Here is a 27906-nt window from a genome sequence, read left to right as displayed (position 1 = left end):
TCTCGCTCTACCATTACCATCAAGCCAGGCGACCAACCCTTGTTCAATGAGGATTGTAGAAGGGCATGCCAGGAGCAGCACCAGGCATACCTAAAAATGAGGTGCCAACCTGGGGAAGGTGCAACACAGGACTACATGCATGCTAAACAACAGAAGCAGCATGCTATAGACCAAGCGAAGTGATCCCACAACCAACGGATCAGATCCAAGCACTGCAGTCCTGCCACATCGAGTCTTGAATGGTGGTGGACCATTAAACAACTAATGGGAGGAGGAGGCTCCATGAACATCCCCATCCTCAATGATGATGGAGCCCAGCACGTGAGTGTAAAAGACAAGGCTGAAGCATTTGCAACCATCTTCAGCTAGAAGTGCCGAGTGGATGATCCATATCAGCCTCCTCCTGCGGTCCCCACCATCACAGAAGCCAGTCTTCAGCCAATTCGATTCATTCCATGTGATATCAAGCAACAGTTCAATGCACTGATACAGCAAAGGCTAGGGGCCCAGACAACATCCCAGCTGTTTTGCTGAAGACTTGTGCTCCAGAACTAGCCGTGCCTCTAGCAAAGCTGTTCCAGTACAGCTACAACACTGTCATCTACCTGACAATGTGGAAAAGTGCCCAGGTATGTCCTGTCAACAAAAAACGGCCAATTCTCAATCATCATCAACAGTGCTATCAAGCAGCACTTACTCACCAATGACCTGCTCACCGATGCTCAGTTTGGGTTCCACCAAGACCACTCGGCTCCAGACCTCATTACAGCCTTGGTCCAAACATGGACAAAAGAGCTGAATTCCAAAGGTGAGGTGAGAGTGACTGCCCTTGACATCAAGGCAGCATTTGACCGAGTGTGGCATCAAGGAGCTCTAGTAAAACTGAAGTCCATGGGAATCAAGGGAAAGACTCTCCACTGGCTGGAGTCATACCTAGCACAAAGGAAGATGGTTGTGGTTGTTGGAGGCTAATCATCTCAAACCCAGGACATCACTGCAGGAGTTCCTCAGGGCAGTGTCCTAGGCCCAACCATCTTCAGTTGCTCCATCATAAGGTCAGAAGTAGGGATGTTCGCTGATGATTGCACAGTGTTCAGTTCCATTTGCAACTTCTCAGAAAATGAAGCAGTCCATGCCCACATGCAACAAGACCTGGACAACATTCAGGCTTGGTCCAAAAAGTGACAAGTAACATTCACACCACACAAGTGCCAGGCAATGACTATCTCCAACAAGAGATCGTTTAACCACTGACCCATGGCATTCAGTGGCATTACCATCGCCGAATCCCCTTACATTAACAACCTGGGGGTCACCATTGACCAGAAACTTAACTGGACCAGCCACACACATACTGTGGCTGCAAGAGCAGGTCAGAGGCTGGGTATTCTGCGGCAAGTGTCTCACCTCCTGACTCCCCAAAGCCTTTCCACCATCTACAAGGCACAAGTCAGGAGTGTGATGGAATACTCTCCACTTGCCTGGATGAGTGCAGCTCCAACAACACTCAAGAAGCTCGACACCATCCAGGACAAAGCAGCCCGCTTGATTGGCACCCCATCCACCACTTTAAATATTCACTCGCTCCACCACCGGCGCACTGTGGCTGCAGTGTGTACCATCTACAAGATGCACTGCAGCAACTCGCTAAGGCTTCTTCGGCAGCACCTCCCAAACTCGCAACCTCTTCCACCTAGAAGGACAAAGGCAGCAGGCACATTGGAACAACATCACCTGCAAGTTCCCCTCCAAGTCTCTCACCATCCTGACTTGGAAATTATATCGCTGTTCTTTCATAGTCGCTGGGTCAAAATCCTGGAACTCCCTCCCTAACAGCACTGTGGGAGTACCTTCACCACGTGGCCTGCAGCGGTTCAAGGCGGCGGCTCACCACCACCTTCTCCAGGACAATTCAGGATGGGCAATAAATGCTGGCTTTGCCAGCGACGCTCACATCCCAGGAACGAATAAAAAAAAAATAAAGTCTGCTGTTCTTGCTCGTTCCAGAGGTGGCACTACAACTCCTCTCGGCCTGTTACAACAGGCACAGCTTAAAGACTTTCTCCGCTACACTTTGTTAATAACACTTCTGTTGTTGTAAAACAACACTTGTGTATGTAAATATATTTACGTCACTTTCGACTTTGAGCCTCAGTTGAGAGCGCAGATCAGAGACTCGTGTAGTCGTCAGCGTGCATGATTTACAGTGCTAATGATTTTCTGCTGATTAATCCTAACATTTACTATATAAACTCGAATGACATTGATGTCATGCATTAGAGTGTCACTCAGAGTTATACAGCACGGATAGAGGCCCTTCGGCCCATCGTGTCCGCGCCGGCCATCAAGCCCTGTCTAATCTAATCCCATATTCCAGCATTTGGTCCGTAGCCTTGTATGCTGTGGCATTTCAAGTGCTCATCCAAATGCTTCTTAAATGTTGTGAGGGTTCCTGCCTCCACAACCCTTTCAGGCAGTGAGTTCCAGACTCCAACCACCCTCTGGGTGAAAAAGTTCTTTCTCAAATCCCCTCTAAACCTCCCGCCCTTTACCTTGAATCTATGCCTCCTAGTTATTGACCCCTCTACTAAGGGAAAAAGCTCCTCAGCATCCATCCTATCTATGCCCCTCATAATTTTGTACACCTCAATCATGTCCCCCCTCAGCCTCCTCTGCTCCAAGGAAAACAAACCCAATCTGCCCAGCCTCTCTTCATAGCTGAAGCGCTCCAGCCCTGGCAACATCCTGGTGAACCTCCTCTGCACCCTCTCCAATGCGATCACATCCTTCCTGTAGTGTGGCGACCAGAACTGCACACAGTATTCCAGCTGTGGCCTAACCAGTGTTTTATACAGCTCCATCATAACCTCCTTGCTCTTCTATTCAATGCCTCGGCTAATGAAGGCAAGTATCCCATATGCCTTTTTTACCACCTTATCCACCTGTTCCGCCGCCTTCAGGGATCTGTGTACTTGCACACCCAGATCCCTCTGACCCTCCGTCTTGCCTAGGGTCTTTCCATCCATTGTGTATTCCCTTGCCTTGTTAGTCCCCCCAAAGTGCATCACCTCGCACTTTTCCGGGTTAAATTCCATTTGCCACTGTTCCGCCCATCTGACCAACCCATCTATATCGTCCTGCAGACTGAGGCTACCCTCCTCGCTATTTACCACCCTACCAATTTTTGTATCATCCGCGAACTTACTGATCATACCTTTCACATTCATATCCAAGTCATTAATGTAGACCACAAACAGCAAGGGACCCAGCACCGATCCCTGTGGTACCCCACTGGCCACAGGCTTCCAGTCACAAAAACAACCTTCGACCATCACCCTCTGCCTTCTGCCACTAAGCCAGTTTTGTATCCAATGTGCCAAGGCACCCTGGATTCCATGGGCTCTTACCTTCTTGACCAGTCTCCTGTGCGGGACTTTATCGAAGGCCTTACTGAAATCCATGTATACCACATCCACTGCGTTACCCTCATCCACACACCTAGTCACCCCCTCAAAAAAATTCAATCAAATTAGTCAGACATGATCTTCCCTTGACAAAGCCATGTTGACTATCCCTGATTAATCCTTGCCTCTCCAAGTGGAGACAAACTTTGTCCCTCAGAATTTTTTCCAATAATTTTCCTACCACTGATGTTAGGCTCACTGGCCTGTAGTTCCCCGGTTTTTCCCTACTTCCCTTCTTGAATAATGGTACTACATTAGCGGTTCTCCAGTCCTCTGGCACATCCCCTGTGGCCAGAGAGGTCCTGAATATATGTGTTAGAGCCCCCGCAATCTCTTCCTTTGCCTCACACAGCAGCCTGGGATACATTTCATCCGGGCCTGGGGATTTATCCATTTTTAGGCCAGCTAAAACCGCCAATACCTCCTCCCTCTCGATGTTAATATGTTCGAGCATATCACAGTCCCCCCGCCCTATTTCTATGTCTACATCGTCCTCCTCCATAGTGAAAACAGATGCAAAAAATTCATTTAGAACCCCTCCTACATCTTCCGGCTCCACACACAGATTGCCACTTTTGTCCCTAATGGGCCCTATTTTTTCCCTAGTTATTCTCTTACCCTTAATATACTTATAAAACATCTTCGGATTTTCCTTTATTTTGCTCACCAGTGTTATTTCATGGCCCCTCCTTGATCTCCTAATTTCTTTTTTAAGTATCTCCCTGCACTTTTTGTACTCCTCTAGGGCTTCCTCCGTGTTTAGCCTTTTGTATCTGCCAAAAGCCCTCCTTTCTTTCCTAATCCATTCTCGTATATCCCCTGACATCCAAGGTTCCCTGTGGTTTTTGGAACCACCCTTGACCTTTACGGGAACATGTTGCCATTGTATGATCTCAATCTCCCTTCTGAAAGCCTCCCATTGCTCCGATGCGGATTTTCCTACAAGTAGCTGATCCCAGTCCATTTTGGCCAGATCCTGCCTTATCCTATTAAAATCGGCCTTCCCCCAATTTAGAACCTTTATTTCCGGCCCATCCATGTCCTTTTCCATGACTGCCTTAAATCTCACCATATTATGGTCACTATCACCAAAGTGCTCACCTACTAGCACTTTTTCCACTTGGCCGGCCACATTCCCTAGAATTAGGTCCAGTACCGCCCCCTCTCTTGTAGGACTTTCTACATGCTGGCTCAAAAAGCTCTCCTGGATGCACTTTAAGAATTCTACACCCTCTGAGCCTTTCACACTCTGACTATCCCAGTTAATATTGGGGAAGTTGAAATCCCCCATTATTATTACCCTATTATTTGCACATTTCTCTGAGATTTGCCTACATATTTGTTCCTCTATCTCCCCCTGACTGTTTGGAGGCCTATAGTACACTCCCAGCAAAGTGCTTGCCCCCTTTTTGTTTTTAAGCTCCACCCATATGGCCTCATTAGAGGAACCTGCTAATATATCATCCCTCCTTACTGCAGTAATTGACTCCTTAATTAATATTGCGACACCCCCTCCTCTTATACCTCCCCCTCTGTCTCGCCTGAAGATTCTGTACCCCGGAATATTGAGCTGCCAGTCTTGCCCCTCCCTCAACCATGTCTCCGTGATAGCAACAATATCATACTCCCATGTGTTTATCAACACCTTCAGTTCATCCACCTTATTTGCAAGACTCCTTGCATTAAAATAGATGCCATCCAGCCTTGCCCTTATATGTTTGCCCTGTCTACCAAGCTGACTTGTTTTTTTCTCTATAATTGGCAGCACATCACCCCCTATTTCAGCTCCCCTCTGTATCCCATCCCCCTGCCAAGTTAGTTTAAACCCCCCCCCCCCCAACAGTGCTAGCAAACCTCCCTGCAAGGATATTTGTCCCGCTCTGGTTCAGGTGCAACCCGTCCGACTTGTACAAGTCCCACCTTTCCCAGAAGCAGGCCCAGTGATCCAGGAAAGTAAAACCCTCCCCCCTACACCAACTCCTTAGCCACGCATTCATCTGCTCTATCCTCCCATTCCTATACTCACTAGCACGTGGCACTGGGAGTAATCCAGAGATTACAACCTTTGAGGTCCTGCTCTTTAATCTGTTACCTAGCTCCCTAAATTCTTGATGCAGGACCTCATCTCCCTTCCTATGTCGTTGGTCCCAATGTGGACCACGACCTCTGCCTGCTCACCCTCCCCCTTAAGAATGCCCTGCAGCCGCTCAGTGACATCCCTGACCCTGGCCCCAGGGAGGCAACAAACCATCCTAGAGTCACGTTTGCGGCCACAGAAACGCCTATCTGTTCCCCTTACGATAGAATCCCCTACCACTATTGCTCTCCCACTCTTTTTCCTCCCTTCCTGAGCAGCAGAAGCTTCCCTGGTGCCAGGAAGCTGGCTGCTGCTGCCTTCCCCTGGTAAGTCATCCCCCTGAACAGTATCCAACTTGGTATACTTGTTTGAAAGTGGGATGTCCGCAGGGGTTCCCTGCACTACCTGCCTGCCTTTGTTGCTCCGCCTGATGGTCACCCCCTGTGCAGCCCTACCCTGAGGCGTGAACAACTCGCTAAACGTGCTATCCACGAGCCTCTCAGCATCGCGCATGCTCCAAAATTCATCCACCCGCAGCTCGAGCGCTGTTATGCGGTCTACAAGTAGCTGCAGCTGGATGCATTTCCCGCACACATGGTCGTCAGGGACACTGGCAGCGTCCCTGACTTCCCACATGGAGCAAGAGGAGCAGAACACGGGTCTGAACTCTCCTGCCATGACTTACTCCTTTAATTAATTAAAAAATTTATTCAATACCCCAGTTACAGGTGTACTCTAGGGCGCTTTATTTACCAACTGTCCCCACTACACCAGAGACCCTAGAAATTTAACACCACAGAAGTCAAGCTTGTATTGAAAAGAGAGAAATACTCACCAACCAATCACTTACCTGCTCCCTGGTGACGTCACACTCTGATTACTTTTTACCTCTGTCCCCGCTGCTGAGTTGGTGTGCCTCGCTGCTCTCCGGTTTTTATACCGGGCTCCGACTCACTGCTCCCGCTGGTCTCAGGCCTCGCTGCTCTCCGGTTTTTATACCGGGCTCCGACTCACTGGTCCCGACTGGTCTCGGGCCTCGCTGCTCTCCGGTTTTTATACCGGGCTCCGACTCACTGCTCCCGCTGGTCCCGACTGGTCTCGGGCCTCGCTGCTCTCCGGTTTTTATACCGGACTCCGACTCACTGCTCCCGACTGGTCTCGGGCCTCGCTGCTCTCCGGTTTTTATACCTACATTCTAATTTTTAACTTGTCCCTGCTAGCATTTCAATTTCTCGACCTGGTGATTTTCAGTGGATGAGGGAGCAGATAGATTGATTGTAGTAATGCCGTTGTCCTCCTGAATTGCAGCAGCAAGTCCCCCAAGCCAATTAAAAAGAAAACTGTCTGGCTTCTGGATTCTAACAACGCTAGCACCAGAGGGCTGGACTACAGCGAGAAGCCAGTCAACGGCCAGTCTCGCACCTTCAACAACGGAGATGACAGCAGTGTAGATGTGGTATGCTTACTCGTTACAAACTGTACTAACCTTTCAACACTATTAGCACTCTAATCAGAGGACGATATTTCAGCCCCATGTTATTTCCACGAGTTCTGCTTGGCCTCAAATGGAAACAGAAAGACCCTCAAGAAGTCTGTATAGAATGTTGGTTGCATTTTCAAAATTTGCAGATGATGCCTAATTGGCAGAATATAGTTAATACTAAAGGAAACTGCGACAAAGTATAAGACATTAGTAAAATAGAAGATCTCGTGACACTATTGGAAGTAGAGCAGGGAGGCACCTGATGTCCTGGCAAACGTTTATCTCTCAACCTTTCAAAAGGCTTTCGATAAGGTACCGCATAGACTTGGAGCAGGTGGAGTCAGGGGACAGGCAGGATGGATAGCAAGCTGGCTACAAACAGAGAGTAGGGGGTTAAGGGTAGCTATTCAGACTGGCAAAAGGTGGGAAGTGGTGTTCCAAAAGGATTGATTCTGGGACCACTTGTTTACAATTTATATTATTGATTTGGAATCGGGAATTTGAAGTCCAATTTTAAAATTTGTGGACAACACCAAATTAGGGATGTAGTTCACACAAAGAAAGAATGTGACAAAATACAAGAGGACGTTAATAAACTTGCAGAATGGGTGTGTAATTGGAAAATGAATTTCAATATAAACCCATCTGGTTCATTAATGTCCTTTTAGGGAAGGAAATCTGCCGTCCTTACCCGGTCTGGCCTGTATGTGATTCCAGACCCACAGCAATGTGGTTGACTCTTAACTGCCCTCTAAAATGGCCGAGCAAGCCACTCCGTTGTCTCACCACCACCTTCTCAAGGGCAATTGGGGATGGGCCATAAGAATGCTGCCAAGCCAGTGACGCCTACATCCCGTAAATACATTTTTTTTTTACGTGTAAGATGGTACATTTTGGTCGGAGGAATGATGAGGCCCCATACTCCTTGGGAAAAGAGTCTAAATGGGGTAGAGGAGAAAATGGACCTAGGGGTACAGATACACAAATCATTAAAAGGAGCAACACATTAATAAGGCCATAAAAAAGCTAATAAAGTACTGGGGTTCATTTCTAGAGTGATTGAATTGAAAAGCAGAGAAGTGATGTTAAACTTGTGTAGGACCTTAGTGAGACCACACGAAGTATTGTGTACAGTTCTCATCTCCTTTTATAAAAAGGATATAAAGACACTGGAGAAGGTGCAAAATAAGATTTGCAAGGATGATAACCAGAACTGAGCGGTTATACCCATCAGGAAAGATTGAACAGGCTGATGGGGCAACCTGATAGAGGTCTTTAAGATTATGAAAGGGTTTGATAGGGTAGCCATAGAGAAGATGTTTCCATTTGTGGAGGGAGACCAAAATTAGGGGCCATAAATATAAAATGGTCACTAATAAATCCATTAGGGAATTCAGGAGGAACCTCTTTACCCAGAGAGCGGTTAGAATGTGGAACTTGCTACCACAAGGAGTAGCTGAGGCGAATAGCATCGATACATTTAAGGGGAAGCTAGATAGACAGATGAGGGACAAAGGACGATGGGGCTCTTTGGTTAGGTTTCCCTGCGATATTTTTGTATCTTTATTTTCCACTTCCTGTCTGGCCTGACACATGCAGCTAAGACGGCAGGAGCATGATCTGCTCTTGGGCCTTTGCCAATGCCCCCTGTAGTCAGCCACCAAGAACTACCCAGGTATGGCTCAACCCTCCCCAACCATGCGATTAGTTTGGACAGTCACAGCCTCCGGCCCAGTGCATGTTGACTGACGTCTTGCTGCGTGCCCCAGGCATCTAAAAAATGTAGGAGATATTAAATGAATACGTCAATAAAGGAATATAGAGTGAGAGATATGAGAGGTAAATTAATGTATGGGGGGGAAAAAAAACTCTCTGAGACAAAGTGGAGAGGGATAGTGTTGCCACACACACTAGGGAACTGGGCCGATTCTGTAAAATTAAGCAAATGAAGGTTTTCAGAGCAATTAGTGTATGGTATTTTTCAGCCAGATGGACTGCAGTGATCTCTTACTTCAGTTCTTTCATTGAGATGTTAAATCGAGGCCAGTAAGGAGTTCTCCTGCTGTCCTGCCCAACAACACCACCAAAAGTGAATTAACGGGTCCGCCTTCATCTTATTGTTTGTGGGATCTTGCTGTGTGAAGAATAGCCGCTGTTTTCTTCCACGTGTGATAACAGTGCACTTCAAAGTAATTTGTTGTACATGAAGAGTTTTGAGTCCATTCTGTGATGAGGTCTGTTTAATGCAACTTTTTTTTCTGATCCTGTAAATTTCCATATTATGATTTACAGAAAGAGTCAGACAAGAGAAGAGATAGAGAGATACAGATGACAGTTTGTGAGAGGCATACAGAGAAAGACGAAGTGTGAGATGAGTAGAAAGACAGTTCCAGGAAGAGGCCCAATGTTTCATTTGCCTGAGACGATGAACTGTATCTTGAAACTCAAGAATTTTTTTTTTTTTTTTTTTTTCACAAATATCTTTTCCTGACGATGATTACTTGTTGCAGAACTTGTGTCGTGGAGCAATGGCAGGAGATTTAAAAACCGTGGATTATGACAGCTGTGAGGAGGAGGAGGAGGAAGAGGAAGTAGTTCAAGAAATTTCTAACACCAGGTATGTTTGTCCAAATTGAACCAGTTTGATCGCCTTCAGATTTGATGAGCATCCAAGCTCCCATGCAATGCAGAGAAACTATTCATAAAATTGACTGCTCAAGTAGTTTGTACATGTAACAAATCAAAAGCAATGTTACACCTACAGTGTGAAGAAAGGTGGCTTTGGTGGCATGTTTGGCATGCTGAAGGGCCTGGTTGGATCTAAAAGCCTTACCCCCCAGGACATGGAACCTGTGCTTGACAAGATGAAGGATCACTTAATTGGTAGGCTGTGGCGATGTCCTCTGTAAATCAAAACTATGACTAAATTGTATTGTAGTCGTATGTATTTATATACCACAATTAATCTAAGATCATTGGCCTAAGAAGCTATCCTTGACTCATATTTTCCTCTTCCTTTCTCTTTCCTGCAGCTAAAAATGTTGCTGCGGATATAGCTGTCCAGCTGTGTGAATCGGTGGCCAAAAAACTGGAGGGAAAAGTCATGGGAACCTTCAGCAGTAAGTTGGAACCCCTGGTGACTCCAGAGTATCTGTCCAGTTGTCACCTTGTGATGTGACCCTATTTAACATGGCCCCTCATGGGATTAACTTTGGTACTTGAGGCAGAGTTCAGCTTGAATCTTTCATCAAGCACTTCCCCTTGGTAATGTTAACTTTGGCTAATTCATCACCTTCAGCTCCTCAAGTACGCCTGAACAGACATTGCATGTTAGAGTGCAGTGTGGTGCAGGAGTGATTCTTTAGTCTTGTGTTTCCATCATTGCAGGGCCCTTGTCCATCCCTAAATATCTTGCAGTATTGTATTTGCATGAATAGTTGGTTTAATTGATTTACTGGTCTAAAAATCAAGAATCTGAATTTCCAGTATAGCTCCGACACTGACTCCCGTACATTGCTCAGATGGTTTACACTGGAAATTGTCTCATAAGCCAACAAGACAGGAGCTAAAGTGTAGTGTGTTGTCTAGCCTAGGTGTAAAACTGAGGGGTGGAAGAAAACAATGCAGAGCATTGACTGTAACAACTGATACATTTGATTAGCCATGCTCCCACACTAAGCATAAGAAACGCAGGGCCCTGCCGGATGATGTCATTGGTTTTCTGAGTGTGCGTGCTATACGAAGAGACTTGAACCATTCTTTAGTTAACTGATCACTTCATTCATATGTTGTTTGCGAGACCTTGCTGTGTGCAAAATGTTGGCTGCTTTGTTGGCCTGCAAAACAACAGTGACTACACTTCAAAAGTATTTAATTGGCTGTGAAGCCCTTTGGGACATCTTGAGGACGTAAAAGGCGCTATATAAATGCAAGTTCATTATTCTTTCTTTGTCCACAGCAGTGAAACGGGCATGGAGGCACTTTTGGAGCACCCGTCATAGAAACTGGTTTGAATTCAGTTTATTCCACGCGCCTGCTTGGTTCAGGTACTGCCTCAAGCCCCTGCTGGCATTCCCCATCTCTGATCTCCACCTGGGAGTGAGGTCCTCTCTGAGCACAGCCAGAATTCCTCACTCACCATTACAGAATCCAGCTACAGATGCAATGTGTTGGCATTAAAATCTGGAGTTTTGATTGCAGGAGTATAAAAGTCAATTTATGTTCCCTGTGGCAAAATTTCATGAATGGGATCTGATGGGATTTCAGGCCTTTTATATTAAAATAATCCCTTGCAGGATGTTGCGACCTATATACCGGATTTTATGGTATGTGAATGCCAGTCAAGTCTTCAGAAACGATGTTGCATTCATTTGATGGAAGGTTGTAACCCCAGCCCTTCACTAAAGTCCATGTTATGTTACCATTGGGTTGGACAGTCCACTGTCGCCCACACCATTTGCATTGCGTTGCACCCTGTGACCTTCTGAAATTGTTTTGCTTTAAAGCTAATGCACAGCCAGCCTAATTGAGACTTAATAATGTATGTGGTTCCTTGTGAGATCCCCAGCCTGTAGCGAACCTCGGAGAGGTTTGTCATTATAAGGGCGCTTGTTCTTAATGGAGACTGCTGTACTTGCGAGCGACATCCTTTATCTTGCTTTCATCCACACGCACACTGAAACGGAAATCCTGAGGCCAGGCTCAGTGATGTGCACGGAATCGAAAAGAAAGACTTGCATTTATACAGCGCCTTTCACGACCACCGGACATCCCAAACCGCGTTAGCCAATGAAGTACTTTGAAGTGTAGTCACTGTTGTAATGTAGCAAACGCAGCAGGCAATTTGCGCACAGCAAGCTCCCACAAACAGCAATGTGATAATGAACAGATAATCTGCATTTCAGTGATGTTGATTAAGGGACAAATATTGGCCAGGACACCGGGGGATAAGGGTACTGAGTTTGGATGATCAGCCATGATCTCATTGAATGGTGGAGCGGGCTCGAGGGGCCGAATGACCTACTCCTGCTCCTATGTTCTTTGTTTCTATAAACTCCCCCTGCTCTTGTTCGGAATAGTGCCATGGGATCTTTTATATAAACCGAGGCCCCGTCTGCTCGGTGGAATGTCTCATCAAAAAGACAGCACCTCTGACAGTGCGGCGCTCCCTCAGTACTGCACTGGAGTGTCAGCCTAGATTTTTGTGCTCAAGTCTCTGGAATGGGACTTGAATCCACAACCGTCTGACTCGGAGGCGAGGGTACTCCCAACTGAGCCACAGCTGACACTGACACCTGAAGCCAGTCTCCAGTCGTCATCCGGGACATTGTTTACTGCACTACTTTGTTTGAGATCACTACACAGGGTAAATTGATAGAAGTTGGAACAGCTGCATCAGTAGAGCTGATCTTGTGATCTTCAGCTACTAAAAGTTGTACATTAAAAGCTTAAATGAGTACGACATAAACCAAATAAATGCAAAACATGCGCATGAATAGGGAAATGAAATAAACTTGCAGCACAGTTCCCATAAATTTGCACCCTGTTATTACCTGTAGCTTCATTTCCTGTAATTGTGCCCTGTTTGAGGTCCTGTCTCTGAACAATCCTTTTTCTGGTGTCCTTGAGACTTGGTGCAGTAGGTGATGTCTGCCTCTAGATGGCAGCTTCTGGCTGTGGATGTGCTCAGTGTTTAGTGGCAGGCATTGGGTACTACAGCACTGCACAGTGAGCTGTCTTTTCCATTTGGCACCACAGCTAGAGTCATTTTCAAACAGGACAAATCCCGAAGGAAAGGTTCAGCTGGTTTAAAAATATAGCATCTGCAGAATTAGCTGATCTTGGCAATTGTTCTGGGGTAGGGAGCGGGAAACCAGCCAGGGTTTCTGCTCCTGATAGACAGCCAGTGATTCCTGCTTGTGTATAAACACTGGGTGTGATGCCCCCCCTCCCCCCAAAAGATAGGAAAGCTGGTCAACCAGACTATTGTCTAGACTCGCATGGGTAGGCTGGCACCTTGGTGTGGTACTGCAGGGCTGCTGGTGCAACTGGCACCTCAGCAGCTTCAGGAAAGGAAGGGGGAGAGATGCCATCCTGTTTTGTTTAAATCCTTGTTCTTGATGCACAACCCCCTCTGCTAACTGAACGTACTTTTCTCTGTGGTCTGACAGCGGTGACCTCGACAGTGAAGCAGGCCTTGCAGGATTCCCTGGTCCAGATCCTTCAGCCAAAGAGGCGCATTGATATCTTGCGTGATGTCATAGAAGCTCAGAAACAGAGGCGTCCGTTTGTTATTGCCTTCTGCGGTGTGAATGGAGTTGGAAAGTCTACCAACCTCGCCAAGGTCAGGCATCGATGAAATCTATTGGTGTTGGGGCAGCGTGCCAGTTGTACACGAGATGATAGAGTTGGAAGAATGAGCTGAGTCACAAATACAAGAGCAGCAACAACCAAGTGGGTTTCACCATTTCCCTACCCCCCACCCCTATGCCATTTGTCAAGCCATTTCATCTTCCAAGACCAAACAGCAGCCAATGCTTTGAGTACTTGTGTTTGTCTCTGGCCTTGGGGATCAGCATTTTCTCCCTTCTGACTGAACCAGACTGTTCAACTCTGAGCTGCATTTCCTCTCCATCACAAAGCCTTCTGCTTTCGCCTCCGTAACACCGCCCGTCTCCAGCCCTGCCTCAGCCCAACTGCTGCTGAAACCCTCAACTATTCTTTTGTCACCTCTAGACTCAATAATTGCATTAGCATCCTGGCCAGTGTCCCACCCTCCACCCTTTGTAAACTTCAGATTCATCCAACTCTGCTGCCTGTCTCTTATCCTGCTCACACATCACTCCTATCCTCGCTGACCTCCATTGGCTTCGAGTCCCCCAATTCTCATCCTTGTGTTTAAATCTCCTCTCGGCCTTGTTCCTTCCTATATTTGTAGCCTCCTCCTGGCCCACAACTCTTCCCACCCGCCCCCCCCCCCAAAGAATTCCCTGCTTAAATTCCTCTGCCTAGTCCCCCTTTTAAAACTCTCCCTAATGTGTCTGTTCAGCCAAGCTTATAGTCACCCTTCCTTCTTTGGCTCTGTGTCCATTTATTTCTTACACTCCTGTGAAGCACCTTGGGATGTTTTTGCTACAGCAAAGGCACTATATAAATGCAAGTTGTAACAGCACCGAGCACCCTGTAAGATAGAAACATTGTGGATTCTGGGTACACCCTTTTCCTACCTCCCACCCCCTCCAAAGTGCACAAACAGCTGACACTTTTTTCCCCCCACCCCTCAACAAATTTGGAAGTACAGGCAACTTTGTGCTATCCGGCACCCATGGGACCGAGCTACTGCCGTTTTTTTAAAAGCTCCGGATAGACCAGCGTCAATGTTATCAGATAGGAGCTTTCCATCGCAGTATCTGACCACAAACACTGTTGCTCAGCAACAGCTTGTAAACACTCGGCCCGTGGCTTGGAAGGGTCTCTGAAGCTGTTGCTAAGATACAGAGACGCTTTCTAGAGCCAACACTGTTGCTCAGCAACAGCTTGTAAACACTCGGCCCAGTAGCTTGGAAGCGTCTCTGAAGCTGTTGCTAAGCAACATAAACGCTTTCCAGAGCCTGCCTGTGAAAAGCAGAAAAAAAACCTAACCAAAACGGCTGCTGATTTATGCCGTTAGATCAAAGTTGCCGGACATTCAACTTCCGGATAGCACAAAGTTTCCTGTATGATGTTAGTTCCCAAGAGCCATTGCACGGCTGGCATTCCAGCGCTTGCAGAAAGGAACCAGCTTCTCGCGTCAAACAACCAATGAGGGCCCTGAAGTGACATGCGGAGGAGTCTTTCTCTCCCCAATGAAGAGCTTTATTATTTCAGTAGCACTGTGGCCACGTGCAACAGGGCACCAAGGCATCGTGGGTGGGGAAAGAAAAAGAATGTTGCACTTGGTACAGGTGGCGGAGTTAGTGAGATACCGTCGGGGTGTGAGGGACGTAGAGATGGACAGAGAACCCTGTCGTGATGCGGCTGGGAATGGGGGGGGCGGGGTGGTTGGGGCAGTTAAAAGCCAGATATCTGTTGTGTGGGGAAGAGACCTGGGCATAGAGAGAGGGGTAAAGCTGTGAAGGAACAAACTTTATTGACTAACTTGTTGGGGAGGAAGAGAGAACGAAATGACCTGCTAGGGAGATAGAGAGGGACGGAAAGGCATGTCAGCCTCTGCTGAACGTGGAGGGACGATTGCTGCCGTGAAAAAGCACGTCCTCCAGCTCCCTATGAGCAAGCGTTTGAGAGATCTATGGAGATAAACAGCAAAGCTTCAAATGCTGGAAATCTGAAGCAAAAAAGCAGGTCAGTTAGCATCTGAACGAGAAGGGTGTTACCATTTGTGAAAGAGGCTTCAGCTAAACTAATAATAAATGTAACACATGCTCTCTGCTTCCTGCAGATCACCTTCTGGTTGATGGAGAATGGGTTCCGGGTTCTCATTGCTGCTTGTGACACTTTCCGAGCTGGAGCTGTGGAGCAGCTCCGAACCCATACTCGCCGCCTGAACGCCCTGCACCCACCAGAGGAACATGACGGCCAAAGCATGGTCCAGCTCTTTGAAAGAGGATACGGGAAGGATGCTGCTGGCATTGCATTGGAGGCCATCGCATTTGGTAATTTTTGAAAAACTTATTGCTTTTGGCCAGTTTCTGACTATTTCCCTCCCCTTCTGAAGCTGCTCACTACTTGCTGAGGCACGGCCTCACGTACACTATGGTGCCCTCCAGGACCTTCCCCAAAGGCCATCCTTTATATCTGCAGTGCTGAGGGAGTACTACTGCATTGTCCGAGTTGCTGTTCTTTGGATGAGACATTAAACTGAGGTCCCATCTGCACTATTCCAAGAAATGGGTGGTTCTCCCAGTGACCAGACCAACATTTCTCTTTCACCCAGTGTATCAAAAGTAAATTAATGGATCTTGTGTGCAAAATGGCTGCCACATTTGCCTAAATAACAGTTGCTGCCCTTAAAGGTACTTACATTGTCTATGAGGCACTTTGAGATGTTTTTGCAGCATGTGATGTGCTGTATAAATATAAGTCTGGTCCTATACGTTCCCATGTTCCTGTGATTTACAGAGAGTTAGTTCTGCCTCCTGTTTTTTTAACTCTACTCTCTGGCCCCTGGGATTGATAGTATATAACCTGCGTGTGTGCACACTGCAGCAAAACTGGGATTGAGGGCAATTTTGGTAGTTTCCACAAGTGCAGGAAATCCAATGGATGGAAGACCGGGGAATTTTTTTAATGTATATTCCTGAGCACTGTAATACCTCGGCAAAGAGCCTGAAACCTGGGCCCCCGGGCATCAATCCTCACTACAGCAGATCCACGTTGATTCCAAGGCCACGCTTTATTACAGTAATGAAGCTTTCCAAAGCTCAGTGGACCGTACAGTCCAACACTGGCACGGCACAGCTGCAGAATCTGAATTGTGCTTGCTGTTTGCACTGCGCCAATACACAGCTGAAGCAACGATTGGCTTCCTCTCTGAGCTTTTACTGGAATGAATAGAAACTGGGCTGCTCTGATTCTCACATGGATGGAGATTGGGCTGGTTCCCACAATAAGAATTTTCCTTTTGAAATTTGAAAAAAGACCTTCCTTGCTTCAACCTGTCTGAGCTGGGCTCTCATGTCCTGGGCCAGGCTCTCGTGTCCGGGCCCTGTTTGCCTGGAGTTGGGTCGAGACAACTTGTACTTAATTCAGTTTAAACCTCCAGCGCATATCTCTTTTTAAAGTGCACATTTCTTCCGCAGCTCGAAATCGGGGCTTTGACGTGGTGCTGGTGGACACCGCAGGCCGTATGCAGGACAACACCCCGCTAATGACTGCTCTTGCCAAACTCATCGCCATTAACATGCCGGATCTGGTGCTATTTGTTGGTGAAGCATTGGTGGGGAATGAGGCTGTGGACCAGTTGGTGAGTATCGTTGCTGCCTGGTTCCTGATTACAGTTCCATTCGTGTGCAACATGGCAGGAATTACTCAACCCGTTCAACCTCTTGGATTGTGGATTTTTGACGACAGGAGCCAACAGCTCACGTCGGCCCACTCTAAGCCATCCACCCAGAAAGAGAAATCTTACAGCTGCTCCTCCCCCTTCCACTGTTACAGCATCCAACTCTTTCTGAAATAGTTCCAAAACTTTTGCCTCCACTACCATACCCAGAAGTGCTTTCCGAGTGTTAGATAGTCGAGTAATATACCCTCAGTAACGGGGATCTCACTACTCCAGGGAAGGCATCGTTAAGTTACTAAACAATCAGCAGAGATAATAAAAAACAGAAAGTGCTGGAAATACTCAGCCGGTCAGGCAGCATCTGTGGAGAGCGAAACCGAGTTAACGTTTCAGGTCGATGACCTTTTATCAGAACTGGAAGAAGTTAGAGATTTAACGGTTTCTGAGCAAGTACAGAGCCAGGGAAAAGGGGTCGAGGGGAAGAAGAGGAGAGAACAAAAGCTAAGGTCGGTGATGGGGTGGAGAGCAGGTGTGATTCAGTGATAAAAGGGATGATGGTGCAAGATAAAGAGCTTGAAACCTGGGCCCCCAGACATCAATCCTCACTACAGCAGATCCACGTTGATTCCAAGGCCACGCTTTATTACAGTAGTGAAGCTTTCCAAAGCTCAGTGGACCGTACAGTCCAAACACTGGCACGGCACAGCTGCGGAATCGGGATTGTGCTTGCTGTTTGCACTGTGGGAAAGAAAAAATGGGTCAAGATGGGTAAATCCACAAGAATAGCAGAGGAGGAGAGATTTTTGATGTTGATGGAGCACATTTGCAGTGACAGACACGAGCTCAATCCACAGGCCAACCTGGGTGTCAGTAAGTGACCATACATCAGGCAGCGAGGTTGGTTTTCCAGCAACTTGAGGTGTGATGCTCTTGGAAAATGTCAGAGTAGCAAGCTTTTCGATTCTAGGTTGCACCTTGAAGGTATGCCCACTGAGGTGTGGCTGTGTACGAGATGCAATCAAGTGGTGTATGTTTGTAAGCAGGCTTGGTATGGATGAGCAGTAACTATGAAGCAGACTGACGGGCAACACTTTGTGGCATGCGGTCTTGGGCCAACAATGAGGCTGAGGAGCCGAAACTTAGTCTACAGCAGCCTGGAGTGTGAATTGGGGAGGGGTGAAAAGAAAAAAAGACTTACATTTATATAGCGCCTTTCACGACCACTCGACGTCTCGAAGCGCTTTACAGCCAATGAATTACTTTTTGAAGTGTAGTCAATGTTGTCATGTGGGAAACGCGGCAGCCAATTTGCGCACAGCAAGCTCCCACAAACAGCAATGTGATAAATGACCAGATAATCTGCTTTAGTGATGTTGGTTGAGGGATAAATATTGGCCAGGACACCGGGGAGAACTCCCCTGCTCTTCTTCAAAATAGTGTCACAGGATCTTTTACATCCACCCGAGAGCAGACGGGGCCTTGGTTTAACGCCTGATCCGAAAGACTGCACCTCCGATAGCTAATTGTTTAGTAAAAGAGGCTCTTGAAACTGGTCCTAATAGAGTTAAAGTCCTAGATTAATTAACGTCAGTGCGCCGAATTTTCTTAATGAATGCTTCCAATGTGTTGCATATAACTCAGCATCTCGTATTGCTCCCGGCACCAGTGACAGATTAGTACCCACCTGTACTGTGCCCCAGTGTTACACCTGTACCCACCAGTATTGTACCCATGTTATACAGTGACAGACCTGCAGCCACCACTTCTGTCTGGTGTTATAGTGACTGACATGTAGCCGCCACCACTTCATTGTAGGGTGATGCAGCTCAAAGTGCTCTCTCCAGACACAGTCCAAGTTTGGAAGAACAGAATCTATTTGTCCCGCCAGGTGTTTTCCCTATGCTATTATACTTTACTGAATCAGCGATAACCATGCATAGACTAGCTGCAGTAGGTGCTGGTGTACTGTGGGTTTATAAATACTGACTCTCGCACTCTCTCTACCCTCAGGTAAAGTTTAACCAGGCTCTGGCTGACCATTCAGCGGTAGAAAAACCACGGCTGATTGATGGCATTGTACTGACTAAATTCGATACGATTGATGATAAGGTAATACTCCAGTACTTCGTAGACCCGTGTTAATCTCGTGTCCTGATCAGACTAGAATTTAGTACAACTGTAGTGGGTGTGTTTGTTCACTCTTGTGTCTACAGATGCCTCACAACTAAGACCTTGTGTAAATAGAGATTTTTCAACTGGTAATTTTTATTCACGCTGGTTAGTATAAGCATAATTATTTTAATCTTTGACCTGGAGTGTGAACTGTAGATGAGATCAAAGTGTTAAACATTCAGATTGTAAGTACAGCAGCTGCTGAGCTGGTCTCCACACCGTTCAGTCATTCTACTGCCAGTAATAAACACCAGAAAACCGACATAGTGACATTCTTTATCGTTCAGCCCAAATTCTAGTCATGTATTAAAGGTTTTCCAAACTCTTATTCAACTTGTTACATAGTTTGAGTGAAACAAGCAATTTGACGCAAGTTTTGGATTCTGGAAAATCGGGATCAAGACGTCCTTATTTAGCAGTTTCTTCCCTGTCCTGCATCTCGGCACTTTTACCTGTAGACCGTCAGAACACATATGGAGCAAAGCAATTCAAACTGCTGCTGAAATAGGGTGGCAAATTCAAGCTGTTAATTTGTAACTTGGACTGGGCTGGGGTGTATCCTGTGAACCTGGTCTGTCTCTATTGTAACTTTACATGTGGCCCACCGAGCTCGATGGTACATCAAATAAATGGGCCATAAAGAGAACGTTTGGACACCTCTGCTGCAGACATAGGAGTGTTGGCGTTTGTGGCTGAATTATGTCAAATCCCTTTCCAATGAGGGCCTTCCTAATGCAGACTGAGGGGTAACTGATCTCGGTGTTTACAGGGTTTTTCTCTCGTGTTTCAGGTTGGTGCTGCCATTTCTATGACCTACATCACTGGCCAACCAATAGTCTTTGTTGGAACGGGACAGACCTACATCGACCTGCGCAGCCTCAATGCCAAGGCTGTCGTCAGTGCCCTGATGAAGGCTTAAATACCTGCTTTTCACCACTGTCTTAATGCAGCCCAACTGCCACTGTATTCTCCTCCAGCCCAACGCTGATTTCCCCCTGCGTATTGGAGGATTATTGTTGGAAAAGTTATGTGGCATTACCTGTTCAAATTGTAACTTTTCCAGCATCATTCAGTCTGCTGCAAATCCTCCACCCCAACATGCTTTTAAAAAAAAAAACACATGGACACACAGCAATGTCTACCACCTCATCACTGACGGAGAAAAGAGATCCACTGCTTTTCCTTTTTTTAAACCAATGTCTTTAATTCTTAGTGCAATAAACTTCAGTACAGGCTGCCTATGAATTACAGAGAAATTGTAAAGAGAATTTATTAAATAAAGCTGCTATAATTGTCAGCTGTGGCCTTGTGTGTCTGCTGCTAAGTGTGCATTTCTTCACGGGTTCCTGATTTCAAGGTGTGGGAGGCACGGCTGGCTCCTGTTTCTGTGCGGATTTACAAGGTGCCAGTTAATTCTGTCCACTGTTGGAAAATAGTATCTTATTCAGCACCGTAGAGATGGAAAAATTTGCTGGAAAATTGCAATAAAACCAAAGTGCCAGAAATCCAGAGCAATTCCATCAGCACTTTGAGAGGGGGGGGGTCCCACACAGAACAGCCTTGACTTTCAGATACTCCTGTGGATTTCCAGCTTTTATATGATTCATTGCAATATGTTCTGATTCCGCTCGAGTTCAGGTAGAGTGCTTTGAGCAGGTCTCCTCCAGTCACCCACCCCCTCAGCCTACCGTTACCACTGGAATATACTTGTTGTGAAAGCTGCAACAATTTTTGTTTAGAAATAGTCTCAAACAGCAGACGCAGCTCATTGAATAACTGCCTGCCTTGTACAGGAAACTTTCGTTTAACCAGAGGTTAAATGTCCGGAAAGCTCTCTCTACCGGCAAAATTCAGGAGCCATTTCCTGTAAGTTTTTTTACTTCTCGTTGCTTTTTTTTTCCAGTCAGGCTCTGCAAGGTCTAGCTGAAGCTGTTGCTTAGCTACAGAGATGCTTTTAAGCTGCGGCCGACTGTTTGGAAGCTGTTGCTAAGCAACAGGGTTTGTTGATTCACAAAAGCTCTGTATGTTTTAACATTAGCGCTGGTTTCTACGGCAGTTTTGATGGTACGGCACCAGCTCGGTCCCGTCAGTGCCGGATACCAGAAAGTTTCCTGTACCAGGCTTGCCCTTTGACTTGACCTGGCTAGCAATTGCTTGCTGCAGTCCAGGCTGGTCATCCATTATTAATGGGGAGAAACTAGACAAGGGAATACACAATGAATGGTAGGACCCTAGCAAGGACAGAGGATCAGAGGGACCTTGGTGTGCATGTACATAGATCCCTGAAGGCAGCAGGACAGGTAGATAAGGTAGTTAAAAAGGCATATGGGATACTTGCCTTCATTAGCTGAGGCATAGAATATAAGAGCAGGGAGGTTATGATGGAGCTGTACAAAATGCTAGTTAGGCCACAGCTGGAATACTGTGTGCAGTTCTGGTCGCCACACTATAGGAAGGATGTGATTGCATTGGAGAGGGTGCAGAGGAGATTCACCAGGATGTTACGTGGGCTGGAGCGTTTCAGCTATGAAGAGAGACTGGACAGGCTGGGGATGTTTTCCTTAAGAGCAGAGAAGGCTGAGGGGGGGACCTGATTGAGGTGTACAAAATTATGAGTGGCATAGATAGGGTAGATAGAAAGGAACTTTTCCCCTTAGTAGAGGGGTCAATAACCAGGTGGCATAGATTCAAGGTAAGGGGCAGGAGGTTTAGAATGGATTTGAGGAAAAACCTTTTCACCCAGAGGGTGGTTGGAATCTGGAACTCACTGCCTGAAAGGGTGGTAGAGGCAGGAACCCTCACAACATTCAAGAAGCATTTAGAATTGCACTTGAAACGCCATAGCATACAAGGCTACGGACCAAGTGCTGGAAAATGCGATTAGAATAGACCGGGCTTGATGGCCGGCGCGGACACGATGGGCTGAAGGGCCTTTTTCTGTGCTGTATAACTCTATGACTCCAGTGGCTGAAGGGTCGATAATGAGAGGGCATGGATTTAAGGCGATTGGCAAAAGAACCAGAGACGACCTGAGGAAAAACCTTTTTACGCAGCGAGTGGTTAGGATTTGGAATGCGCTGCCTGATAGGGTGGTGGAGACAGATTCAATAGTAGCCATCAAAAGGGAATTGGATAAATACTTGGAGAAAGAAATGCAGGGCTATGGGGAAAGAGCGGGGGAGTAGGACTGACTGGATTGCTCTTCGAAAGAGCCGGCGCAGACTCGATGGGCTGAATGGCCGCCTCCTGTGCTGTACTATTCTATGATTCTATGTTGAGCTAGTTTGAACGGTTGGGAATTCCAACCAACCTGACATTTGAGTCAGATTCCCGTTTATTGGATGGGTTTACCGTGGGAGCAGGGTGGCATCAGTGCCTCTTGAGGGTAAGAACTCTACGAAAATGCATCCGTCAGATGATTGATGCAACGCTGACTAGCCATGGAAGGTTTTTTTTAACGGGGAAGGGTATATAATCAGTGGTTTTCAGACCCTGTCCTGACTTCTGAAACAGTTGCCTGAAATTTCATTAAGTTTCAGCATAACAATGACATAAGAACAGAGTTGTGGCAGTTTTGAGGAAATGTGCACATAACTGATTTACGTAAGAATGTACAGCACAAAAACAGGCCATTTGGTCCGTGCAAGTGTTTGTGCTCCACACGAGCCTCCTCCCACTCCATCTCACCCTATCAGCATATCCTATTCCTTTCTCCCTTGTGCTTAGTCTAGCTTCCCCTCAACTACTCCCTGTGGTAGTGTTAAAATTCTAACCACTCTTTGGGTAAAGAAGATTCTCCTCAATTCCCTATTTGATTTATTCATGACTATCCTATATTTATGGCCCCTAGTTTTGGACTCTCCACAAGTGGAAACATCTGCCCTTCAGCTAATCTTATCATAATTTTGAAGACCTAATCAGGCCACCGCAGTCTTTTTTCTAGAGAAAAAAAGCCCCAGCCTGTTCAGTTTCTTCTGATATTTTACAGGGCAGCTCTCCCCCTTCACTCTGGTTACTTAATGGTTAGATGCACCACCGATTTAAAAATAAGGCACCCTCCCCCCTTCCCCGGCTTATGCTGTCCACTGATCTCAGCTGGCCTGGCGGTTTATGAGATTAGACCGGTTTTATGCTGAAATGTATGAATTTCTTCCATCGTTTGCACCACTTCTGAGATGTGTCCCCCGAAACCTCCTCGCTCATTTACGCAAAAGACTAGCTTGTGTGAGTTTCCTGGATTTATGCCCAAAAATGTAGGCTCAGTATAGTCCAAAGTTACCTGATACTAGTGGAACAGATTTCTGGAGTTTGATAGCAACTCATGGACCCACCTAATAAAAATCCAAGTACTTCATGTTGGAACCCACACGCTGCCCAAGCATAACTAGCCAATGAGGCAAATTGCTCAAGATACTGAGCCAGATTGCCAATGTTACTGAAGGCTCAGCAAGCTTGGTATAGAGTATGCAATTTAAAAAAAACAATGTTTTGTTTGTTGTTCAGTATCCTTCACTGCTCTATCACCAGAGTAAGATCAGGGCTTCAAAGGGGAGAATTGGAAGGATGCAGTCCATTTCAGGATGCTTTTAATGCGTTGGTGCCCATGTAATTCCTTTCCTGCATTGTGAAAAGGCACCTCCCCTGGGCTGAGATGTAGCTCTTATTGTTGGCATTCTAGTGGTTCCATGCAGTTTTGTTTAAAGATCATTTTACCTTTTCTTTTGACACTTCAACTTGGTTCCTCAATGTCTCTGAAAATTGGCTGCACTGTTTTCCCACAAGACCAGTATTGAGAAAGTTATTCAGGAGCGTGCCTGATCCTGCTCCTATTTCGTGTGTCTAATTCTGTTAGATTCAGGAGATGGTTCTGTGATAGTAGATTGGCGGTTAGGATCAGATCAGCCATGATCTTATTAAATGGCGGAGCAGGCTCGAGGGGCCGATTGGCCTGCTCCTATTTCTTATGTGTTGTAAGAGTAAACCCCAGTTTGATCTGGTCTCCAGTGGCCCTGTGGCGTCAGTTAACACCATGTGGAGGTTGAGTTTGGTGTTGGTTCCTTGAGACATCAGTCCTCATTGGCACTGGTGCTCTTGGTTCAGAAGCACCTAAAGAGCTTTGCCTTTTAAAATCACCAGGATGTTCTCAGCATAATTTATGGGCAAGAAAGTGCATGATGCCAATTACATTTGTACCTGGTAAAGGTGTGGTCTAAAGCTAATGGGTCCTGAGTTAAGACCAAGTATCCCAATGTCAGATGGTAGGAGAGAGCAGCTGGTCCTAATGGCACACTCTAAACCAGAAGCTCCTCTGGAAGAAAGTGATGAGTGATTCCCTATTAGGATCTTCTACAGGTTTGCTGTCCTGGGCCCTGAACCCCTTGCTGCCTAGATACAAATGAACCTGGTGTAGGTGTGGCCTTTCCACTGCACTCCTGCTGGAGTTATGGGAGGAGTGCCATGATATCTTTGGGCCTACAGGCTCTATTTTTTTCATGTCTAATAAATCTGCTTAGTTAATCCAGAATTTGGAGTTCAGCTTGGTGTGGTGAGAACACCATTTTCCCGAGTGGCTGAAAGTGCAGTCGGCACCAATGATTCCCATAAAGGGGCAGCTTCCAGTTCATAGCAGGAACATGGGAGACTTTTATGGGAAGTGCAGCGAGACCCTTGCCACAGGGAACAGTTCATTAAAATACCCTAAAATTACATCACTCAGGTGGTAGTGAGTTGTGAGAAATATCTGTTCAACACAGCCTGGCTGAGTGAAACCCTTCACCGAATCAAATTACACCATCGACTTGTGCCCACTAGGAACTAGACCGAGGCTGCCCAACTCAATCTTATTTAGGACCCTTGCAATCTGATGGGATAGAGATTGGAATGGATTTGAATGCAAGTCCCCCAGATGTAAAGGGGCAGGTTTAAGAATATGCCACCCAGTCACACACTATATTTTTCTTACCCTTATTTGTATACAAGGTCAAGATCCTTCCCAAAAATTAATGAACGCACCAATAGGAATTTCCAGCCAGAAACCATGTTCTGCTGCTCGTTAGCCATGGCTCAGTTGGTCGCACCCTCGCCTCCGAGTCACAAGGTTGTGGGTTCAAGCCCCACTCCAGGTACAGGAAACTCTCGTTCAAACGGCACCTAAATATCCGGAACACTATTAACCGGCAAAATTCTCACTCCGAAAACATCACCTCAATAACCGGCAATGTTGCCGAGCCCGAGTTTCCCGCGGTGGCCGAGTTAGTCAGTGGGGGTAGTTCTCAAAGCTGCCACTATTCGGCTGCTTGGCGCTGTCGGAAGTCCGAACACCTCAATAACAGGAGTCTGGCTCTCCCGCGCTGCCAGTAGTCTCTTCCGATCCGCCATTTTACAGGGGTACTATGTGTCTCCCACGCTGCTGGTAGTCATTGCATTGCATTACCCTCAACTGGCAGTACTGTACTTAATCAAGCATCTTCCACCATCCATTTAACACAACATTCTGTAGGTGAGTACCCAATTACTCTATACTGCACATTTCTTGATTTTTTAAATTTTTCTTTGTTAAAAATAGCCTCGGTAGATAACCCTCTCCGTCATCCGGAAATTTTGATCAACCGGCAACACGTCGGTACCGGATACCAAAGAGTTTCCTGTACTCGAGCACAAAAGAAAATCTAGGCTGACACTTCAGTGGAGTTCTGAGGAAGTGCTGTACTGTTGGAGGTGCCGTTTTTCAGATGAGAGGCTAAACCTCTCAGGTGGACGTAAAAGATCCCATGGCACTATTTCAAAGAAGAGTAGGGGAGTTCTCCCTGGTGTCCTGGGGCCAATATTTATCCCTCAATCAACACCTAAAACAGATCATCTGGTCATTATCACATTGCTGTTTCTGGATGCTTGCTGTGTACAAATTGGCTGCTGCGTTTCCTACATTACAACAGTGACTACACTTCAAAAGTACATAATTGGCTTTAAAGCGCTTTGGGACGTCCAGTGGTCGTGAAAGGCGCTATAGAAAGGCAAGTTTTTTCATAAATGTTTTAATATTCCATTCATTTTTCACTTTCTGCCTGGCTATGCTTCAACAGAATGCAAAAGCATTATCTCCAAACAGTTATATCATTAATTTTTAATGATAAAATAATCTGTACAGAAGTCAGTTATTTAACAGTACAAAATTGCTACATCAAAACTGGAACTGTACAATTGCCAGAGTGGTCACATCTGGGAGAAGAACTCTGTTGATACAGTCTATAAAATCCAGCTCACTTTAATGAGCAAAAAAAACAAAGGAGAGATCAGCGAGTTAAAAACTAGAAGTTTGACTTCGAGGTGGTGAAAAAAATGGGAGTGTTTGTAGTACAGCTCCAAAGTGGGACACTCCTTTCACCATGTGCTCTCTCTCTGTCAGTGCTGGTAACAAGCTTTGGCCTCCTCAGTGGCCGTCAGTTATTGTGCATCCCCTGCACCATTCTCATCTATACCTGGGCTGTGTTTCAAGTCTTATGAAAGGTGAGCAAGCACTCATCTCCCCAACTTTATCTCCTCATCTGATTCCATTTTCTGACCTGGGCAGGAGAAAAAAAAGCCATGGTGAGCAGACAGCTCGCAGATCAGAATACTTACAATTACAGGAAACTTTCGATTAACCGGCCCCTAAATAACCGGAAATGTCGGTTAACCAGCAAAATTCAGGAGTAGGTTCAGGTAACTTTTATTACTTTTTTTACTCCATTTGTTGCTGTGCAAGGGTGTAGCTGCAGCTGTTGCTAAGCTAGAGACGCTTGCAACTTGTGGCCATTGTTCTGAAGCGCAACAGGGTTTGTTGCTTTATACGGAGCTCTCAGCTCCGTATCTTTTACTATAGCGTTCGGTTATCCAGAATTTTTGATGAACCGGCACCACGTCGGTCCCGTCCGTGCCGGATAAAAGAAAGTTTCCTGTACTTACAACCCATAACACCTACATTTGACCCACACAATTAAACCAAGCACTACGGGCTGGTTCGTGTTTTAAGAGGCTAAATTGCAACAGGGCCTCAGAGTGTAGATCTTGGAAGTCAGAAAGTTAAAGACTGTGAGGCTTCCAAAGGTATTTTGGTCTTATGTTATTGGCTCTTGGAGCAAATAAAGTGGAATCTATATAAAGATCTACCGAATCCCATCACTAAATACCCAAAGAAGAATCCTGGAAATTACAGCACGAGAGGTCATTCAGCCCGCTGCACCTGTGCCAGCAGTAGTTTTTCCCCAAATGGAGCTATCTACTCTTACCCCATTTCCCTATCGTTATAGTTTCTCCCTCAATACCCACTTGTAGTAAAGTATTTCATGTTCTAATAACCCTCAGTGTGACAACAATTCCGCAAACAGAATTGTGCCAGTCAAAAAGAGCTTGTCTTGTCTCCATTGGCCTTTACAAGGAACAGCCCTCCATGTTGCTACGATGCTTCTCATCTGCATGCCGAGCTGCAGAAACCCTCACTATACTCTACTATTTACTTGATAGCAGCTAAACTGCTCCTGGAGATGATCCTGGCTGTGCCACTCCTCCTCCTGGTACTGCTGCTCAGTGCTGATCGTCTTGGGCATTTATTATTGGGTTTCAGGCATGAACAGATGTCGTTTTGTTTTTAATTCTCCCCTCTTCTCCTGAAGGGGCAGGTACATGCTGGAGTGCAGGCAATGGTTGCCCTTCAAGACCCCAATGAACTTCA

The 27906-nt window shown here is 46.3% G+C and overlaps 2 protein-coding genes across 14 annotated transcripts in view; one reads left to right on the top strand and one right to left on the bottom strand.

Moving 5' to 3' along the window:
* Nucleotides 1-20493, top strand: part of srpra (SRP receptor subunit alpha) — a 42015-nt gene extending 21522 nt beyond the window's left edge. For 3 of the 5 annotated variants that reach the window (XM_085968142.1, XM_085968144.1, XM_085968146.1), the window contains exons 6-14: nucleotides 6850-6997; nucleotides 9535-9641; nucleotides 9789-9907; nucleotides 10057-10143; nucleotides 13195-13367; nucleotides 15462-15675; nucleotides 16822-16985; nucleotides 19035-19133; nucleotides 19987-20493. In XM_085968142.1, the coding sequence (XP_085824268.1) occupies nucleotides 6850-6997; nucleotides 9535-9641; nucleotides 9789-9907; nucleotides 10057-10143; nucleotides 13195-13367; nucleotides 15462-15675; nucleotides 16822-16985; nucleotides 19035-19133; nucleotides 19987-20115 (1240 nt within the window). In that variant the 3' untranslated portion in view covers nucleotides 20116-20493. The remainder of the gene's footprint in view (nucleotides 1-6849; nucleotides 6998-9534; nucleotides 9642-9788; nucleotides 9908-10056; nucleotides 10144-13194; nucleotides 13368-15461; nucleotides 15676-16821; nucleotides 16986-19034; nucleotides 19134-19986) is intronic. The other 2 variants (XM_085968143.1, XM_085968145.1) reach the window with 1 other exon arrangement.
* A 5806-nt stretch (nucleotides 20494-26299) lies between these two features.
* Nucleotides 26300-27906, bottom strand: part of siral1 (SIR2 antiphage like 1) — a 42763-nt gene continuing 41156 nt past the window's right edge. For all 9 annotated transcript variants that reach the window (XM_085968150.1, XM_085968157.1, XM_085968154.1 and 6 more), the window contains one exon: nucleotides 26300-26758. In XM_085968150.1, the coding sequence (XP_085824276.1) occupies nucleotides 26715-26758 (44 nt within the window). In that variant the 3' untranslated portion in view covers nucleotides 26300-26714. The remainder of the gene's footprint in view (nucleotides 26759-27906) is intronic.

The sequence above is a fragment of the Somniosus microcephalus genome, chromosome 26 (genome assembly GCF_052327205.1).
Source record: "Somniosus microcephalus isolate GS21.2 chromosome 26, FLI_Smic_1.0, whole genome shotgun sequence".
In the NCBI taxonomy this organism is placed as follows: domain Eukaryota; kingdom Metazoa; phylum Chordata; class Chondrichthyes; order Squaliformes; family Somniosidae; genus Somniosus; species Somniosus microcephalus.
The sequence above is the reverse complement of the archived record's forward strand: the minus strand, read 5'-3'. Positions and strand labels throughout refer to the sequence as shown.